Genomic DNA, 21,342 nt, shown 5'->3' with positions numbered 1-21,342 from the left:
AAGATGAGTAGGTAATGTGAATAATTAAGTGTTAATGGGTTAGACAAATAACATTGGTACTAAGCTTTGTATATGAATTATTTATAGATCCAAGCAGATAGATAGGCGGGGAATCTTGGGCTTCTTCTGGAGAGTTCCATTGAGATGTGGTAGCGCACAACTTTTCTTCCTTTTTATATCCATCGCCTTCTCCACTCGCATCATTCAAATCTCATTCTCTTCTAACATTTTTCTCTCATTTTCTTTCGATTTCCACATACATTCATTACCATGTCTCATATCCTTCCTTTCGTTCCTTGTTTCTTTTTTTCTTTTTCTTTTTTTTATTCTTTTATGAACAGAGGAGGAGTAGAATCAGAGGATTTTTGTAATTTTGTTTTTGAAATTTTCTTTGTTGTGATTTCTTCAAATCCTGCTGATGATCGATGATTTTAGGCAACGGACTAGGTTAGAGTTAATGGAGTTTATATAGAGTGATTTTGTAGTAGATTTTGTGGTTTTATGTTTGTTTGTCTTTAACTGAAGCGAACGCGGAAACCAGAGAGATCGAGATCGAGAAAGGGCTCAAGCTAGGGCTGGAAGCAAGACCAAGCAACCGAGAAACGACGGCTTGACGCCTGAACAGCGACGCGAAAGGTTCCATTCCTCTTTCTTAGTTATCAAAATTCGTCTTAAGTAACATTTATGAGCTTGATTTTCAAAAATTGACAACAAAAGTTAATTAGTTACCAAAAGAAGTCCAATTGGAACAGAATCTGTTTTGGAGTGAGAATTTGGGAAGTCATTCTTTGACATTGAGTGGATGGAGTTGTATTTGTGTTCAGGGATGCAAAAGCTCTTCAGGAGAAGACGGCGAGAAAAGCTGCAATGGCTGCCGGAGGCATCAACGCTGGCGGCGGAGGTAAAATTAAGTAACTGCAGATTCGATTTGGAGTAAATAGGAGAAGATTTATGGTAAAATCCATCCATTACTTGGATTCCTTTGCATTAGAACAAGTTCGACTCTGCTTTTGAATGGTTATTTTTGTAGTTTTTGCTGGGCTTCAAATGCTTGTTCTCTCTGCAAACTTATTCATATTTGAATGAAAATGATGTCAATTTACTTTCGACGATTATAAACATTGATGATTGAATGCCCAATGATATTGGGGCTACAGCACATGCCTGATTTGCTACAAGGCAAGACTCCATAAGTCAGCAAACAACAATAGAATAGTAAATAAAGAATTTGAGTTGTCACGTTTAATCTACATGATAAGATATGTATCACAAGCACAAGGGCTATAGCTCAGTTGGTAGAGCACCTCGTTTACACGCGCGCCAATGTTTTTCAGAGAAGTACATCATGTAATCAAAAAGGTTGATCTTATTGAGAAATCGATGTCTTACTCCATTACTTTTAGGGAACAAAACAAGAGAACAGTAGCCTGACAAAAGAAAGGTTCGGTCCGAATCGAGTGCCCCATTTAGGCACTAAAAAAAATCCATCATTGATTTGAGATATTGATAAGGTGAATACCCAGTCTATTCAATGCTAGGCATAATGAGTATCAGGACCTCAAACAAAATTATCTTTCGTCCTATCTTATGAACAACTTTAAGGTGTATGAAGTTTCATATTTTATGCTTTAAGCAGAAGCAGGACGATAGAGATTCCATTTAACTTAAGTTGATCTAGGTCAGAAGCAGACCTACGTCAGGATAACCCTTCTTTGAAACACTTTGGTAGTGCTCCTAGATTCGAATCAAAATAATGAATCAGAGCACATGGAACCATCTCTTTTTCTTTCTGTCAAGAAAAAATATGGTAGACTAACTTGCTTATTATTTATAGCAGTTAATGAAAGAGCCCAATGCAAAAAAATGCATGTTGGGTCTTTGAAACAGTTCAAATCATTTTGATAATAATAAGTTTGATCTGTTTTACCGAGAAGGTCTACGGTTCGAGTCCGTATAGCCCTATATTTTTAATAATTAAAAAAAAGAATTGTTTTCCTTTCCTCATTATTGTTTGTATTTGTATTGTTTGTAACTGTCCACTTGATTTGGTTCATCATTAATGTCTCATCTTTGTAGATAAATTACATATGCAAATTTGCCTATTTTCCCATACAAAATCAAGAAATTTGTAATACTTCTTCTCTTTNTCAGTCTATTCGAGTATTTTAAATGCAAAGTTTAAACAATTCTCGATAATGGTAAGATTAGAGTTATTAAGAAAAATTATTCTAAAGATTTTTTAATTTAAAACACAAGATATGGTGATCAACTATTCTCACAAAGTGTCTGGATAATTCGTAGAATTTTAAATTTTAGATAAATGACGATCATAATTAGAAGAAAGTGGGCGTAAAACTGAGACAACTTACAATCCATTCTCAATTTCAAGAAAGATGGGGTTTTGAACAAGTATTTACTTAAATCCAAGAGCCTAACTTGAACAATTGGAACTTATGAGATTGCCTCAAATTACAGAAATTGGAGTTGAAGTAGATCAAAGTTACTTCTGATAGCCATTGACAGACACCAATTCTGCAGCATTAGATCATTGGGAGTGGAATTAAAATATAATTCAGTTCATAGATCTGAAGATAAGAATAAACAAAATGGCTTCAAACTAGTAACTAAAGATCAAAAGAAAACAAAGAATGCTCATCATTTGGGCAGTAAAAATGGAACAGTTAGTTGTCTGAAACAATGTTTCAAGAAATGGCTTCCTCACCAGCATAGCCAAACCCATCAAAGCACAACCAATCCAAATGAATATCAGTCAAAGAGTCGGTAGAACAAAACATACAGAGCTTTGAATCCTTTGTACAATCCAAAGGCCAAACCCTAAAGAAACAGAGTAAATGCCACAAAGCACCAAAGTCATTGTGATTGTTTCTTACAGAAACACTTCACGGCTTGTTGGCAGTTGGCCTGAGACCTGGTAAATGTAAATCACACATCGCAGATTCCAATCCTTTTCAGTAGAAAAGATGGTTTCTAATATGCATTACAATTGTTTTCTAAATCACTTAAGAGGTGTTTGACTTCATGAGTGAAGTTTGTGTAGCTCAGGATTATGGAGTTAGAATTTACGCCCATACTTCAACTTCAAACTGAAACTTGCCATTTATACTACATACGAACTTTTACAGATCGTAATTCTAGAACCATACGAAAGCCATTCAATCCCAAACTTTCAGTGTATTTCGTTTCTTTGGACAAATTAAACACACTAAACAGATTCGAGGTCCTCGTGCTTGAGCTAACTGTAACTGTGAGCAAAACTATCTCCTAGACGTCTCATATCTAAAATGAACGGAAAATTTTTACAATGCTAACTGCTGTGCAGCCGCATCGAACTTACTAAATAAAAATGAATTAGAAGAGATAAGAAAAGGAAAATGACATCTTAAAGAGACGACAGGTTAGAGAATGTTGCAGCTGAGGGGTACAGAGAAGGGTTCTTCTAGACTAGCAAAATAAATGGATCGGCACTGAAGCTTGTTGCATTATAAAATTGGGTACACCATTACATAATATGTTACTTCTACAGATGCACATTGACTGATAGATGGTTAGTTTAAAAGGCACTACTGACAATGCAGACGCCAGAAACCTAATATTCACAAAATTTTCCAAGGAGCATTTGCTCTCAGAAAGGATTTCTACCCTCTTAATCGTTATTAATGTCAATACATGCACTAATCTATCAACTCCAAAAGGAATGAGACCCTCTAATAAAAGGACGGGTGACTTGAAGAACCTCAAGACAACGGAAAAATAGAGAATTATAAGAAAGGAAAGACAAGACCCTGTACACGTACCTCTACATCTGTCTCTATCTTCCCAAAACTAGGCCAGTGGTAATATACATAAATCACAAGGGAGAAATATCATCCTTCCCATCTTCACTTTTACCTCAAGAAAAAAGAGAAGGAAAGGGTAAGGGACATCGCCTGAACTGCACTAGGGATGGGTCTCATGAATAGAGTGACAATTTATCCCATATGAAAACTTCAATTTGTGAAGTCGAAAGTGTTCCATCACTTCCTCTCTTGCGAAGCCCTCAATCATGAATAATTAACCTGCTTCATCTGCAAAAATAATAAAAATAAATAAGGAAACCATGTTCTTCACCCTACAATGTGTCTGAAAAAAACAAGATTTTGAGCCAGAAAATTATTAACATGCATTCCTCCCTTTTGGGACTTCGTTTCTTCGAACATAAGTCACTTTCCGTTTCTTCCTTGAAAAGTTTGGTTTCTTGTTAAAAAATCAAATAAAAAAACAAACAAACAAACAAACACAACCTGATGAAATAATTATTAAAATGTAACATGCGACCATTTGAGAGGGAAGGGAGAGTTGTTCAATCATGCAAGCCTATCCTTTCATGATATGAAGCAAAAGGCCATCTCTTTTTTCCTTCTCTTTACACTAGGATAATTGACTGTTAATGGCAATAATTGAGATGGATAGTCATAATACCTGTACACTGCCTTTACAGAGTGCATGCTGACCGAATCCCCGTCAGAGAATGAACCGGCACTACCCTATCACCAGATTGCTTCATTCCATGTTAGCATTTTCAGGCTTCAAATACAAACTACCTTGCTCTGCTTGCTGTTGCACAGGTTGATGATGTTGGGACAATGAGGGGTCTTGATGCTTTTCTTGCTGCTGTGATGGTGTAAATCGATTTGGAGATTGCTGCAATGGGACTTGCTGTGGCCACTGTAGCCCAGCACTATGTCCATGAGAAGGTAAGGCACGAGAGGACTGCCTAGGGCCCATTCCCAGGTTGTTGGGTATTGGCTCACCACCAGTAAAGTTAGTAAGGGGTGAACTACCAATCAACCCCAACTGAGGTTTTGACTTCAGTACATCAGAATCATACACAGGTTCAGATGGTTTCCACTGAGAAACAGAAGTAATTGGTGTTGTATCAGTTGAAGTGGAAGATGTTTGAGGCATTGTTTTATCCGTACCTACCTGAGAAGCTTGCTTATGTGGTTGCTGGTCAGCTTGAGCTACATCAGTCTGAGCCTTCATTCTTGGATCAGAGGTACCTTGAGAGCTCTGCTGATGAGATCTCTCAAAACTTGTTTGGGTTTGATTCACCTGCTTTTGAGGTGGCTGTGAAGGCGGGTGGTTTGAAGCTACTATTGATGCAGGAGCATCCTGATGTGAAGTTGATAACGTGTGACCAGAGGAAACAGGTGGAACCTGACCTTGAGAGCTTTTCTCAGAATGGGCTGGCATCTGCAAAACTGATTTTGATAAAGGTGGTCCAGAAGCACAAACAGGAGTTTTCTTTATCTGAGAATGGTTTGATGACTGAGGAACTAATGGTTTTGAATGTTGAACTGTGTTTGCTCCAGATCCGTAATATGATCCTTGACCTTGCATCAACTGCATGATCTGCTCCCCTTTTTCGGTGGGTTGATCACCAGAAGTTACATTAAGACCATTTGCAAGATTAGTATCAACAGTGAGATTTTGATGCACTAGCATGCTTCCTCTTCCTACTCCCTTGATAAGTTTAGCCTGCTGTTGAGGCTGAACCTGCTGTCGCTGTTGAGGATGATGCCTGGCAGATTGTTGCCTTTGCTTCACTGCCTGATTGTTTAACCCACTGGCTCCTGGGTTCCGGCTCAAACCATGAGATGGGAGGTGATGTTTCATTTGCTGTGATGATGTGGGTGTCATTGGGGACGATGAGGTTAGCGGGGACAAAGAGACCTGCTGTGATGAAGTTTGCAGATGGACCTGCGGGCTATTTAGAGAGGTCAAGGGAAGTTGGGGCTGTGGTGGGACGTGTGGAGTTAGAGAACTTGATGTAGAAAACTGCTGCTGTTTTTGTTGCAATTGTTGCTGCTGCAAGAACCTCCGTTGATGCAGCTTCCTTTCATTAGCCAACCTCATCGCATACTGCTGCTGTGGACCAACGGCCTGATTTGGGGATGGAAGATGTGGATGATGAGGGCTGCTATGAGCATGCGACTGTTGTGGGGACATTTGATGCTGCGACTGGAGATGACCGGGATATGGAGGAATAGATGGTGGTGTTGTCTGATTTGGAAAGGCAGAACTTGAAGCATTTAATGGTCTGTGGTTGTTCCCGGTGACTTGCATCGGAAGCTCTGGAACCATCATCTGCCTTTGATTCTCTGTACTTTGACCAGGCTAGAACAGAATATAGTGAGAATTAGAAACAAGGTGCAAAAATTACAAAATAATCATTTTTTGACAGTTATGAGAGACGAGAGAAATGATTCAGAATAAACACTAATCTCAACAATTTCCAACTAATCATGAAATTGAGTTCTATAGAAAAACTTATTTTATTTCTAAATTTAAAAAGATATTTGGATTTTGCAGTTCAAAGAAATATCCATCGACGAATTGGAAAACTAGGATAAGACAATCGGGTATAATCCTTTTATTTATCAAGAAACAAACAACTTCTAATTGCTATAATGAAAAAAAAAATGTTTAAAAGATACTCCCGAAGAGAGTGAAAAAGAAAATAGAACCAGAGAACAGTTATGATCATAATAAAGCGATAACAAAAATAAGAGAAAGGTTAATAAACAAAAAGGACCCATCAAACCAAAGCTCAACTCTGGAGCAAAACTCCGAGAGTGGAAAACCAAACTACAAAAATAAAATGCAAAGACCAAAAAAAAGAACTCTCAGAAAACTTAATAAAAAAAAAACTGATCTATACAAGGTTATAGGAATTTCTAGTAATTGAAAATCACAAGCTTCAATAAGAGATGCAAATAAGAGATGCAACATGATTCATGATCAGTGTTTCTTAAAGCTAAGTCACGCTAAATCTAACTTTTTTATACATTGAGAACCATAATAACTTTTTTATAATTAAAAAATAGAGCATGAAATTATTGAAAATTTTAAGAATATAGAGTTCTTGGGAGAAACTGAGTACACAAGGAGATTTCCTATTAGAATTTAAGAGGCCCTTTATATTATAGAAATTAGAAATTTAAAAATAAAATAAGATAGGGCGAAAAAGTACACTGCAGTATGCACACTTGCACCGCAGCACGCCCTGGACTGCCCATCATGATATTTTCTAACAATATGACATTGGTATGAATTGTAACCAATACCGGCCACAAATAGATTGTAGTGCAATGGATGACTAAAATTCCCAGAACAAATCATATAAAGACAGTAAAGCATATAATCCAATCTAGAATCAATGAAAGTTCATCACTTACTCGCATTCCATGCAATGCCTCGCGAGGTTTCAACACTGAATTTCCTTGGCCAGAACCAGCACCAGTATGTATATTTGCAGGAACTGACATCCCTACCATACTGGAGGAACTCCCAGAATTTAACACAGGTGATGAGGCCATTCCTTGGAATCCTGGTTTGGACAGAGGCACGCAACGGTTCATTGTACATATCATGCCCAAACCATTTGCACTAGGTAACATTCTGACCCCACGCTCATTTCCCGGATGAGTCAGAGGTACAGATAAGTGAGATTGCTGGGCATTTTTCCCAGACGGCATTTGATTATATTGTTGGATTCTTTTCTGCTCGTCCCCCTGCAGTGACGTCCTCGGAACACTATATCTACCATCCCTGCAAAGTATATTATTTCATGTGAGGAAATCATGAGATTAGAGAATCTGAAGCGGCTTTTCAAAGGTATAGAAGATTGGGATCTTTAAAATAATGATAGCAAAATACCTGATGTTATTGAGTGAACCAGAAGCTGCATTTAAGCTAGTTCCTTGAACCATTGCAGAAGACCCTTGTAAGGAAGCCTTCACCCCCAAGTTAGGAAGACCCGTTGCTACAGAACCCTGATTTGTTATGGATATTCCACTGGCATGAGGGCTCTGATAACCAACTGGAAGAACATCTGGGCTGCTTGTCGTGTCATCACATAGGTCAAGTGGCCTTCATCCAAACAGATAGAAGAGGGAAAAAAAGTTATTTTTAGTCTGAGAAAATACAAAATAAGAAAAATTAGTATATGAATTTTACCTACGGAACATTCAAATAAAGAACATCAGGAAAATGGTAAGAAAAGAGAATGCAACTATCCAATATGTTCAATTCAATAAAACTTACGTTAAAATCACTGCATTCAGGTTGTTCGGGAAAACTTGAGAAAGAGCTATAGCATGAGATCCGTGCGGTTGTACTATTTGCTTAGGTTCCTGGTTACCATTTTTCACATGCAGTACAGATTAGAATATACCAAATAGTAAATAGGTAATATTACAAATTTTAAAAGATGTCCTACAACATGAAGGTAATAAAAAAGTATAACTATTCACAGAAAATGTTTTCCCATAAGCCATTTTGGCAGCCAAGTTTGAGACAGGCCACCGGGCCATGTCAAAAATAACTTCTCAAATGGGCTCATTAGTAGCACCAGAAATTGGACAGTAGGAAAAACTCATTTATAATTGGCCATGTCAAAAATAACTTCTCAAATGGGCTCATCAGTAGCACCAGAAATTGGACAGTAGGAAAAACTCATTTATAATTGCAACCTGAGTTTTTCCCAACTAAAGTGCAAAGTAGTAGCAGAAACAGGAAAGAGAAGATTACCATTTATGCTTAATGTTCCTTTTTTCCCTTTAGATAAGATGTAGTGCTTCTCTTCATTTTTTGTGAAAAATTATTTTTGGCAGCCAACTTTGAGATGGGCCATTGTCATAAATAACTTCTCAGATGGGCCGATCATAAGATTAGCACTGGTAATTGAACAGTAGGAAAATCTTCATTTATACTTGCAACCTATGTTTTTTCTGACTAAAGCACAAAGTAGTAGCAGAGAGAGGGAAGACAAGATCACCATTGACCATAAGGTGGCTTTAACTGCTAATCTTCTTTGAGTTTGTGTAGAAAGCCACCTTATGGTCGATGTAGAAAGAGCAAAATCTTAGAATCTAATATAAGAAGTTCGGATGATACTTTAGTTTATAGTATACAACACTTGGCTTCTTGGTGGAGTTCAAGTAAATGTTGCTTTTTCGATAATGTGAAAATTCCAACAAACCTGATTTCTCCGATAATGTTGCTTTTGCCCAATCTTGAAAATCTTTTCGAAATGCGACTTCAAGGTGTCCTCTTCCATTGGTTCCTGTAAACGTTGAAACAATTGTCTTGCGCTTCCCTGCAAGAACCAACCAGCAATGTGACACTTGGGACATGTTCCAATATTACTTCACCCTTTTGTTTCATCAACCTTTTTTCTAGTTTGTGTGTGAACGTGTAAAAAAAAAAAAGTGAATACTTGCCTTTGGAATGCCTCGCAATGTAGATGGATAAGGCTGAGATGAGCCTGAATCTTCTCCACTATCAGCCCCATCTCCAGAGTTCTTATCCATCACGAACTTGTGACGTTCCTTACATTCTTTAGGCTTGCGATATATACACTAATATTTTGAAAGACAATAAGACGAGCACCCAATAAAAAAAACAAATAGAGATGAAGTTTGAGTCTTCAGGAACCCAAATACATATTGATAACTAGCAAATGCAACGAAGTAAACTAAGTTTCTTTTTACCTTAAACTGAAGTGTGCTGTTAATGGCATCACTCACAAGTTCCCAGTTTGGACCCAAATCGTGTACAAGCACAACAAGTGCCTAAGATAAACAGGAGTCATATCAACTATTCAAGTAGATGCAACTATGCAGATAGCATGTTTTTGAAGAATATCAAAGGTAAGGTACATACTTGGTCTTCAAATAGTGACCATGGACTTCCAGAACCTGACTGTGCATCAGACATCTACGAAGAATTCCATGATTGAAAACTAAAGTATCAGAACAGGTTCCTGAATTAAAATTAATATGCGGGACCAAGAAAGGTTAAGAGTACCTTTACTGCTTTAGCCTTTCGGTTCCTATCCCGGCCACCAATCAATCTAATGATTCTATTAGTGTTTATATTACTGACTTGGGAAGCAACGGGAGAAGATATGGATCCAGACACTGGATTTATATTGTCAAAGGTGTTATCAAGTGATTGTTTCATTAACTTTGGCTTCTTGGCATTATGTTGCCCATGTAACCCTATAAAGATTGTGAACAAGTAACAATTTAATACAAAAAATCATAAAAACTAAGAAAAAATGAGAGAAGGAAAAGAAAAAAAAAAATACCACTAGTTGCATTGGATTCAAAATGATGGTTATCCAATCTCTTTTTGGAATTATCCCTCTGCAAATTATAAGGAACCATGAATATGGTCAATATCCAAATATGTAACAAAACAAGACAAAACAGATAAAATAATCTTAACCCAAAGCTCACGTTTGACAACAGACTGTAAATTGTACTAAATTTTAGGATATACAATGAAACTTACTCGTGCACTGTCAAACACCCTCTACCATATGCAACCTCATTTCATACATTAACCTCAGACCCGGGAGAAGATTAGGGAAAGGAAAACCACAAATATTTCTGAGTTAAACATACATCAAAAACATTTTGTTTCTAAGACCCTAAAAATCTCAAAAATATCAAGACTAGATAATACTCTGTACCAATTGCAATAGCCCACAGTGCATTGCATGGATGATCAGCTTTAATTCACTCCATACTTTTAATTCATATACAATATCTAAAAAAACCTTCAAAGCAAGGTTTCAAATTTAACTGCATATTTATACTGTTGATATGAGATTAATTGATTCACATTAACCTAATATGCTCCCTCATGGCATTTGGCCATGATCTCTTCAAGTTTCCTAGGATTAGTTTTAACTTTGAACTAGCACAGAATCTCCACATTAGTCGGGACAGGGTGGGGAGCATTTAACGACAGTCGCGATCAATAAAATAAGATGAGGAAAAAGCATCTTCACGCCAGAGTAACAAAAGTTTAATGAAGAAGAGCATCAACTCACTGGTTCACTAAAGACGGTAGAATCCAACTGCCATCTATGGTCGTACATGGACCCCTGCAACCATATTGATTTGAACAACTTAGACAGCAGTGAAGAATAAAAACGAGAATAGGTACTCCTGTACCAGCAGGAAACCATTTGTGACAATATATGAGATTATATATACCAGATGCTTTGCTTTCTTCTTCTTCTTATATTTCACTGATGTTTCTGCAGAGTCATATTGCACATCCCCAACTGACTCAACTTCCATGCTTTTTTGGAGTTGGGATCCGCCACGTAAAGTACTTTGATCATCCTGGAAAGAATTGGTGTCTCCACTTGAAGCATCTGTCTTAGCCTGACCATGCAAAACCATGGCAACTCCACCACTAAATGGACTTAAAACCCTTTGTCTTGAAGCAGTACGCACTCTTTTTGTTGGTATTGGACCAACATTAAGACTAGCAGGCCGTTTTCCTATTAACATAGACTGTTGAGTCCCATTTGCACCGCGTCCATAAGGCAAATCAGTTCCCATTTCATACTGTCTCCCAGTGTATGACTTAATGGAGTGTTTTCTTTTCTTTTGCACAAATTTGGATGACTTGCTACTTCCAAAATACATGCATGTCTCTCCGTCCTCGTCATATGCAGTATCTTAACATGAAAAGAAAATTCAAAACTTAAACTTCGGAATCATATAACATCAATCATCAAGGAATGAATAATAATTCATGAACTACTAGCATTACCTGCTAAAGTATCATACAATGAAGTCTCAACTTCTTCCTGCATGCAACTACCAATTTTCTGCAAATTTTATTTCAGCAAATGAGCAAGGACTACCAAATGTCTAAATATCAACTTAAGAGAATTAAGTTGCTAAAAAATTGTATTGATAACTCCGAAACAATCCATAAAACAAAAAAGGAATGGCATAGTTTTAAGTAACGAAAATAAATTCACAGTTATTCACAAACAAACAGTAGTTGTATAAAAAAAGCGAGAAACAGAGGGAAGTGACTTATTTGTCATCCTCAAGTCCCCTCTCTTTGGGTAGGAAAAGACAGACATCACATCAACATCCACAAACAGTAATGGTAGAGATACTGACCTCACACCGCAACAGAAGAGCTTCAATAGATCGTCTATATGTATCCATTGCACCAATAGGAATTGTATAAAAGAGGCTTACCTATGATGTCAAAGATAAATACATAAATATTTCACAAATGATCAATCATAGAGCTACTCTAGCATCCTCTTAAGTTAGAAGATTAAAGACAAGATACATGAAACATATTCCATGGTTTTAAAAGTGAACGATAAAAAAAAAAACAGATATACACTAAAGAAAATATAGAGTAAGAATATGTCAGTGACGGACATCCATATGCGAGAGAGATAGGATTAAAGAACATGCTAGACTAAATGATGTGCACAAATGTGGTAACAAAAAGAAAAGCTAAATCATCAACTATTACAGCCCATACTTCTTTCAGCTTTTCCTCCGGTGGCATTTCAAGGTGCCATGAGTCAGATACCCTGTCAGGGGTTTTTGGTGCTTCCGCATGCTGAGGGCAAAGAGAACCGTTACATTTCAAAAACCTCCCAGCATATGCCTTCAGAGATGTAGAGATCCTAATCTTTGGGTGTCGCAGCTCCAACTCTTTACTTGGCTCCTGGCATATCATTGTGACACACATATAACAACAAGATAATAAAACATGTTAAAAACAAAGCAATAAAAAAGAATCATTGTTTTGTAACTACTGAACTATCAAATTACATTACTTATAGGACATACGCTACAATTAAAACAATGAACACATACCATGACACCACATCAAAAAAAACATGTATTACATCATAGATCTATGGGTAAAGATATGCACGTATTGATAGTCATTAATTAAGGGATATAGACACCGACTGTATAGATGTTACATGCACGTACTGGTCTTTAGTTACAAGAAATACAAAAAAAAAAAAAAAAAAAGGAAAAAAAAAAANATAAGCTAACCATGGAGACTGCATGTGAGAAGAAAAGACAAAATTGAGCAGCTAAAAAATTTGAATGAAATTCAGTAGTAAACAGGATTTTTAAATAAAATAGTCGATGAATTCTACAAAAGTAGAAAGCAGTAAATGCTTCTAGTTCATATCCCAATGGGGAGTTTTCAGACTTGGTCTGAGAGACTACCATCTTCCAAGATTTTAGATAAACCAAATGATTTTTAAAAAATTCTCTAAAGCATTATATAAAAGCACCTCAACTGAGTGCCAGAACTGCATTACAGCCTTTGCCAAGGAGTGGGAAACTTGTTTCATCTTCTCACACTTCTGTTTTTCATTTCTCAATCGAGCTGAGAAAGCTGCGTGGTGACATAGTTGACTAGCTGCAGTTGTCTTCCAAAGACGTTCCTGTAAGTAAAGATAACAGATGTTAGATGATGCAACTGATCATAAATTTTCTAGTGGATCTTACATGCATAATGTTAAAATGAGAACAATTAATTCAACTCTGCAGATATATGTGGCTCAATATCCCTTAGACCAATAAAATTACCTGCATAAAATCATTAGCCAACCATGCCATTTCTTCTAGCACAAAATCCCAGTGAGATTTCCGCCGATTCTCTAATGGTTGTGTATGAACAGATAGTTCTGTAATCCGCTTGCGCTTCGCCTGTTAGCATCATGAAAGCCAAACCTCAAGAACTTACTAAGAAATTAATCATAAAATTCCATGCTATGCAGCAAGCAAATACAACCCAGAGAGACAAATGAGAGACAACCTCAATTATTCTTGCCTCCTCCAGAATAGAATCTTCATAAGCCTTGTCTGCCTGTGTCGACTCACGACCAGAAAAACCCTGACCATCAGATAAAACAGAAGAATTCCTTCCAGAAATAGTATGCTCCCGAATCTCATTTTTGGACAAATCTAGAGAGACTTCAGGTTGCACTGAGAAAATATTCTCTTTACGTTCTTTAGAATCTTCCCCTGAGACAGTATTCTTCTTCTCATCAATTGCCAGTTCATTCTTGCCACTCTGTTCCAACTCCTTTGCATCAGATACAATATGGACCTCCTTATGTAAGTTGGGACTACTAGTATGACTGTCTCTTCCATCTCGAAAGACAGAGCCATTGCTAGAGATGTTCTGATGACTAACATTGTGGTCATCTTGAGAAACAGGAGTACTGTCTGAAGCCACGACCTCCTTCTCCATCATCCCTTCATTACCAATCTGATATGATATTTGATCGGAACTCGGTAACTTCTCAATAGAATTTCTCATAGAATCAACTTTCCTCGAATTATTACACATATCAATATCCATATTTACATCTACACCTAGTCTACTTCTGTTGCTAGAAGACACCAAATCTAATTGCTTTTTCCCTAATACTACATTTCCATTTTGACCTCCATTAGGCATTTTAGTCTCTTTTGTCAATTCATTACACCCATGTACACCAGCAGATGTACTTTCACTTTCAACTTTGGTGGCAGACACAGAAGTCGGGTGTTCAACAACGCCTGTGACCAACTCTCTTTCTTCTCCAACAATGTCAGGTCCCTGAGAACCCACTCCTGTACGTGTTTGTTGGGCAATGACTTGACATGGCTGATTGTGCAAATTTCCCTTTGGGCATCTTGAAGCTGAATTGTTAAACTCGCTTTCAGGGGGACTGCCGTTTGTTGTAGCAGTAGTTGTATCAGGAGTTGTCTCAAGATCACGAGTACCATTCAATTCCATATCCAACCGACCATCATCTGTTACCATTTTTAAAATATCACCATTTGCACTTAAGGACTTCGGATTTGAAAGGGCCTGGTTTCTTTCATTGGACATTTCGGGTACCGTCCCCTTTGGTTCCCGTGCTTCTTGTCGAGCTGCTAAAGACAATATATTACCACCATGACTCCGGACTATATCAGATGAACTGGATCTACCACCATCTCTATTTGATCTAGATCGGTGTCTTCTAGCATAAGGGCGAAAAATAGCAGAATCCTCCGTTTCCTTGTTATTTTGGCTCCCATCCAATTGCGATGATTGTTCAGATGGAGCAACAGTAGCTTTTGAACTAGGGCGTCTTGAGTTCCTTTCCGCTCCCGACGGCTCATTAGCACCACGCAAGAGTAAAAGATTATCAGCACTATTCGGTTCACAAGTAGTTGGGGGCCCCGGTATACCACTACTTTCAACAGAGTCCCCATGAGGTGAAGCAGTCAACACAAAACTACCCTTAGCTTCACTGAAATATACAAAGAATATACCATGGATTAAGAAAATAAAAACACAGTTGATTAACGCAAAAACACTTCACCCAATGGTAGAAGACAGAAAGATGTACCTATTACCGAGCTGGTCTGGAAGCTGATCAGCAAGTGAAGTAGACTGACTAACAGAAGTGGTATTCCCAAACTTAAAATCCAAAGGATTTCCGCCCTATAGAAGCAAGAAAAGGATTTCAGTGACATCCACTATTTTTTATTTTTCTATAGAAGGTGATAATCCATTATAGAGGGAACATGCAACAAAACAGTGTCGAAAAATATCAGATAGGCTTACTTTCTCAAGAAATTCAAGTTCCCTCCTCCTTTCCTCACGAACATCATACTCTTGTCTGTCATCAGCACACAAAAAAATTGTTTTATGTTCTTATACATTTGGCACTTGCACTATCTAAAGTTGAATAAATGTGTAAACATAAAAATTGAAAATCGGTACCTAAGCTCCGCTTGAGCCTTCTCTATTGCTGCTCTGCGTGGGGAGGTATTTAAACCAATTCCAACTCCACCATCAACTCCTCCCATGGAATCAACCTCAGCATTTACTAAGAAAGCAGAGCTTCAGCAGCATCCATGCATTCCTGCATCATTACCTGCAATAATTTCCTCTCATCAATATAATCCATCAAAAATCATTAAAGCAAAATGCCCAAAACTTGAAAATTCATAACAGAATACAATAAAAAAAATCAGAAAATAAATCAAATTTCAAAAGGTTAAATTGCATTTAAAATTCGACATCAACCACAATATCGACCTAGTCAAATGCACACACATGGTAACTTAACTATATTTCCAATAGAAATGCACGCACATAACACATAGTGGAGCGAACCATTGTCAATTAGTCCAGGATGAAAGATAAAGCTCACAATATAGGTACTAAAGCATTCCTATCACCACATCATCTCAGTCTGTCAACTAGCAGAGTTCAGAATAAAACAACAGAGATGTCTGTTATGAAGATAACACCACAACAAATATTTGGAATAAACTCAAATTGTCCAAAAGAAAAATAATGGAATAGCTCTTCCTTACTGATTTCAAATTCTTTTTGTGGGAACTTTCAGCTTATTGCCTTTTGGTGGGTTCATAGTTTAGCCAATTCTTTCATAATTACCCAATTGCGTTGATCTACAACAATAGAAATTTAAAAAAAAAACGCTTCCTTATTTTCTCTACAGTATCATCTAAAAATAGGAAAAGGCATAATATCACTTCCAAAATTACTAAATATGATATAAACCAAGACATCTCAATCTTAAAATATGAACTTCAAAGATGATGTGAAAAAAACTGATGTTCCAATTACGATGAAACAAACTCAAGTTCAATTAATGCCACAATATAAGAAGAATCAAGCTTTATTTATCCAACAATGGATTCAAGCTACTTTAAATAGGGCTTTATTTATGCAACAATGGATTCAAGCTACTTCCACTGGGGCTTCATTTATTCTTTGGATAGTTACAAATGATGATTAAAACCTAGATTTATGGAATTTCATTAATGTATTTTAAATTTTAAGATTTTTTATTTACTTCTTAAGTTACATTTACAAGTGACTAATTAGAGTCATAAATAAGAAGTTATAACTTTTGAAATGTCTCATAGGGTTCATTTTGACGCTATATAAAGTCATATGTTGTCTTTGTTAGACTTAAAAAATGTAGTAAAAAGAGCATTTGTGCTCTCTTTTAGTCTAAGGCTAAGTTTCTTTGTAATTCTATGTAGTTTACGTTGCATGTTTAGAATCATTCAACCTTGACTTGATCTATCTTGCTTGTGGAGTGATTCAAATCTCAAAAAATAAAAAAAAAATTGCCTTGAGAAATTTGATCAACAAGGTAATCCAGATATTACTTTTTCTAAGGGTGATTTCTTATCGTTTGGAGTTCTTAGATCAAAGGTCTTATTCTTCAATAAGGTTGTTACATCGAACTACTGAGAGTTACAATCATTTGGGTTGAAATCAACTTGATTTGAGAGTTTTAGCATTTGTGATCTAGGAGTTTGCATATCCGCGAGGGTTTCTGAGGGTTCTTAGATCCAATTGGCTAGGATTTTCATAACAAAATATGGAGGCTAAACATATTTCTTTTTTCTTATGATTGTGTCCCTAATCTTATAAAAGAATTTCATTGTTCCCATATAGATTTGTTTTCCATCAAACCCTTAATGTATTAAAACGTTAAACTTCAAGATAAAATGATAATATAGGGTTAAAACACTTTTTTTTTACATTTAATTATTAATGCTAAAAGACAGTATTTGTCCCTAACTTTTGAGTGTATTTTTCAATTTAGTCCCTATTGTTAAAAAATGTCAAGTTAGTCCCTTCAATTTTAATATTTTTCAATTACACCCTCATCATAAGTGAATGTTAAAACGCCACCAATAAACCCACAGGCATGGTACAAGTGAGTTGGTAGAAAGTTAGAGTAAGACAACCAGAGAGAAAGACACGTCAAAATTAATGTCAACTTCTTATGAATTTGAAGTTGGATTTTTCCTCCCTGAAGTGCCCTAACTTGAAATTGTTGCCAATTCACTATTGTTTTATTTTTCCCCTTTTTCTGATGAAGTAACCAAATGTTCGTTAAGAAAAAATGAAAGAATGCCAGGGCATACAAAAAACAATGCCTAGCTAAAAGAAAGGCTTCCAGTCAAGAATGATAAAACTAAGCACATAATTACAAAAAAGCTTCATAATTGAAGCCCACAAGGAAACCTAAAACCTGGCGAAAGACCAAACATCATAAGGAGTTTGCTCAAGCCCTCTAAAAGTTCTATTGTTCCTCACACCTCAAGACCCCACAAAATGATACACTCCCACCTACCACAAGAACTTTCCTTTCCCACTAAAAGGAGGATGAAGAAGGAACTCCTCAATCATCTCTCTACTGTCACATTGTCTAGCTAGACAAAATCAAACTCATCAAAGAAACAAGTACACACAGCATATGCAAAACCACAACTCCAAAGTAGATGATCAAGGTCCTTTGTTGCTGTTCAACATAAAATGCAGTACCACGACCTCATCAAGGAAGGTATCCTTCTTGACACTCTGTCTAAGGTATTAATCCTGCCATGGAAAACCTGCCAAATAAAGAACTTAACCCTCTTGGAGATTTTCATCCTCCATATCAAGTCATAAACCAAATTTTGAAAGGACAAGGGTAGACCAAACAAAAAGGAAGGATTACAAGAAAAGCCCTCCAAATGATAAGGGAACCACAAACGGAAGTCCTTTCTCCCATTAGAACACTGAAAAATCTCCCAATAAAGAAAGAAGAGCAACAATATCCCTCGTGTCCCAATCAGATAACGACTGACAAAGCCCCAAAATAGGGGCAAGTTGAGCCAAAACGCCAGTCACCGAAACATACTTCATCAAAGACAAATGGTAAAACAAGGAAAAGCACAACATTGGGGTCTATCCCCAACGCCTATCTTCTCATAAAAAAGTATCCCTCCAATCCTCAACCAAGCAACTGAAAAAATGAGACAAATATGGAAGTTATCCTACAATACCTCTCTAAAGAGACTTGGAAGTGCCCCAAACCAACGGACCATATTTACTCACAATAAGTGCCAAAAAACGACAGAGACATTTAGCTAACAAGGTTTGTTACAAGTAGTCCAGTTCCTTATACCTAATCCCCCATAATCTTTTGGCTTCGAAACCTCCGCCCAGCTAACCAAGTGCGAATCACCTCCTTCCTCCACTACTTCCCACAAAAAGTCCCACATAAGCTTCTCCAAAGCCTTGCACATCGACACTAGAATTTTAAAGAGCAGGAGGAAATACAAAGGAATCCCATATAAGGTCATGTAAGCTTATCACCAATCAATATTTAACAATCATCCACAAGAAGGATATAATTGAAAGTGTTAAACTTGGAATGAAGGAATCTATAGAATTTTTCAAGACAAAGAACGCTCCTTGATCGAAGTCCCTAGCGGCCTCACTTTTGGCTTTCTTGTTCCTCTTGATGGTAGAACAAGGAAAAGCACAGCCTAGAGGAAGAATCTGGATAAGAGAGTTTCAACAAAAACCTGAAGTTTGGCTTTCTTGCTTGACTTGAACACAGAAAAAACTAGATTGCTACTGGAAAGAAAATGCCAATTGCTGTAGGCTAATAGTACCAGAAATGACCCTTCCAAGCATGTTAATCAAGGCAAGGAGTGAATTAAACAGCTATTATCTTCCTTCTGCCAATCCTAAAGAGAAACCTCTAAACATTAACGACTTTTCCAACAATTTTTGCACTTGCTAAGGTTATCAAAGACGACCAAAGAAAAAAATGCCAAAAATAGCTACAATATTAACATATTGGCATATTGGCAGAGTCATAATTCAAGGAAATCTTCAGGTGCTGAAGAACTATACTCTCATACAAATAACTGGTTTCTTAAGATCTCAACCACCTTATGGAGAACATCTTTATTTTCCATCACATAAAGCTACGCTTAAAGAGGTTTATTCTGATCCCAAAATCTGAATCCCAACCACTATCAAGACAATAAACGAACTGAAAATGATTCCAAAGCTGATGCTCGTACTAACAGAACAAGTGCTCAAACCTCTATTTGTTCTTGGAAATCTAGTCAACACTTATCAAATATATTTTACATAAATTTTAAATAGAAAATAGTTATCTTTTCTTTATTACCGATATTCATGCATGTCCATGCCAACTTAAGCATACCTTGATTAAACTAGAAAACTCACAGACCACCTAACTCTTCTACATTTGATTGTTAAGGAAACTCGCAGGATATTAAATCCTAGGTATGGTAGCCATCAAGATCAAACCCATCCCCCTAAGCCACTTACTTTTTTAATTGGCCCTAATGATTACTAGGCCAACCATGGAATTGGAAATAGGCACCTGACAAGCTTACACTTAAATTTCAATATTTACAATGAGACCCATCCTTATAATGTGTTCCATCCTTTTACTAAGCTAGTTTGGGCAAAACCTTGAGATATCTACCCTCTAACAGGAACCCCACACATAGCAAAATCACAAAACCCGACTGAGCAGTTCCAAGCATGACGGCATTGCTTCAAATAGCTAAAAGTAGACATACATCAGTACAGAGCTGCACAGACACAAAACGAGTTGCGCAAAGCTGGAATACTCTGAAACCAGAATCGGCAGCACCAACTATATGACGAGTAAACTGAATAAACAGACGAAATGAAATCTATAGAGGTAAGGTTACACGAGCAACGTGGAATATGAATACCAGCTACAGTGCCCGCTAACGCATGCCAGCTGCAATTGCTTTTCTTGCAAATTTCCAAACGTGCGTGTCCATGACTGATAAAATGAAACCTCAGAAACAATAAACTTCCCATTTGAAGAAATTCAATGGAATTTGCTACACATATTCATCAAACGCGATAAATTTTCGTCCCCGTATCTATCAATCATGAATCAACAGGGTTGCAACACTAGCCTCGACATTGCATAAAACATACGAAGCACAATCATATAACTATTAAAACCCCTAAGGTAGAATAACCCAAAATTATTGCACCCCTGGCAAATCCCCAAATTTAAAATTCTAGGGTTTCCAAGAATTGAACCGAAAACCAGGAAGCAATAATATAATCACCTGAATTTCGAAGAGAGTGAAGAAATTGGAAGCTGGGAGAGGTATATTGGAGAACCCAGAGAGTTGGTTCCCTCAGCTTGGTCTGCCCTAGGGTTTTGTGCGAGGGAAAACGTTGGTTGAATTAAAATGGAACGAAAATTGCCCAAGAACACAGCACGTCCCTGCAAATGTCAGTCCCGAAGCATCGTTGAGAAACCCTATTTGTCCCTAATTTCTGTCACACTGAGTCTCCAACGTCGAGGTTGGTTTCGATGGAGTTGAAAATGGGGGACTATGCGACCTCTGCGAGTAGTGGGCTGAACATGAAGAAGACGATGAAGAAGGGGGCCTTTGAAAATATGGGTATCCATTTTGGGCTTTTTTTTTTAATTAAAAATAATATTATTATTGATTTTCCTCCCTCGTTATTTTCTTAATTCTCAAAATATTCATTTTAGGAAAATTCTAAAAACTTTATAATAAAATAAAAAATAAAAATTTCAATCTAAAGTGGGATATGTTTATAATTAATAACCTTAATTTA

General features: G+C 37.0%; 2 protein-coding genes across 3 annotated transcripts; one reads left to right on the top strand and one right to left on the bottom strand.

Moving 5' to 3' along the window:
- Nucleotides 1–75: 75 nt before the first annotated feature.
- LOC111806446 (putative SERF-like protein) lies at nt 76–1,140 on the top strand. Of its 2 annotated transcripts, none has more exons than XR_002816809.1 (3): nt 76–149; nt 526–636; nt 825–1,140. XR_002816809.1 is itself a non-coding variant. In XM_023691761.1 (3 exons), exons 1-3 carry the CDS (start codon nt 419–421, stop codon nt 913–915), a joined length of 231 nt encoding a protein of 76 aa, XP_023547529.1. In that variant the 5' UTR covers nt 284–418; the 3' UTR covers nt 916–1,140. The 2 variants fall into 2 exon arrangements, 1 of the variants encoding a protein (XP_023547529.1); XM_023691761.1 differs by lacking the exon at nt 76–149 and adding an exon at nt 284–447.
- Nucleotides 1,141–3,468: 2,328 nt separating this feature from the next.
- LOC111806539 (chromatin modification-related protein EAF1 B-like) lies at nt 3,469–21,148 on the bottom strand. The gene is made up of 23 exons (XM_023691897.1): nt 20,820–21,148; nt 15,631–15,784; nt 15,472–15,526; nt 15,254–15,348; nt 13,684–15,154; nt 13,455–13,574; nt 13,157–13,309; nt 12,379–12,567; nt 12,000–12,080; nt 11,638–11,695; nt 11,070–11,542; nt 10,904–10,957; nt 10,154–10,211; nt 9,871–10,064; nt 9,727–9,780; nt 9,555–9,635; nt 9,285–9,422; nt 9,044–9,160; nt 8,107–8,195; nt 7,720–7,932; nt 7,239–7,611; nt 4,480–6,177; nt 3,469–4,085 (listed from the first exon to the last, which is right to left on the bottom strand). Exons 2-22 carry the CDS (start codon nt 15,714–15,716, stop codon nt 4,561–4,563), a joined length of 5,769 nt encoding a protein of 1,922 aa, XP_023547665.1. The 5' UTR covers nt 15,717–15,784; nt 20,820–21,148; the 3' UTR covers nt 3,469–4,085; nt 4,480–4,560.
- Nucleotides 21,149–21,342: the final 194 nt, after the last annotated feature.

The sequence above is a fragment of the Cucurbita pepo genome, chromosome LG12, assembly GCF_002806865.2.
Source record: "Cucurbita pepo subsp. pepo cultivar mu-cu-16 chromosome LG12, ASM280686v2, whole genome shotgun sequence".
In the NCBI taxonomy this organism is placed as follows: Eukaryota; Viridiplantae; Streptophyta; class Magnoliopsida; order Cucurbitales; family Cucurbitaceae; genus Cucurbita; species Cucurbita pepo.
Note: the sequence above shows the minus strand (reverse complement) of the source record. Positions and strands in the feature narration are given on the sequence as shown.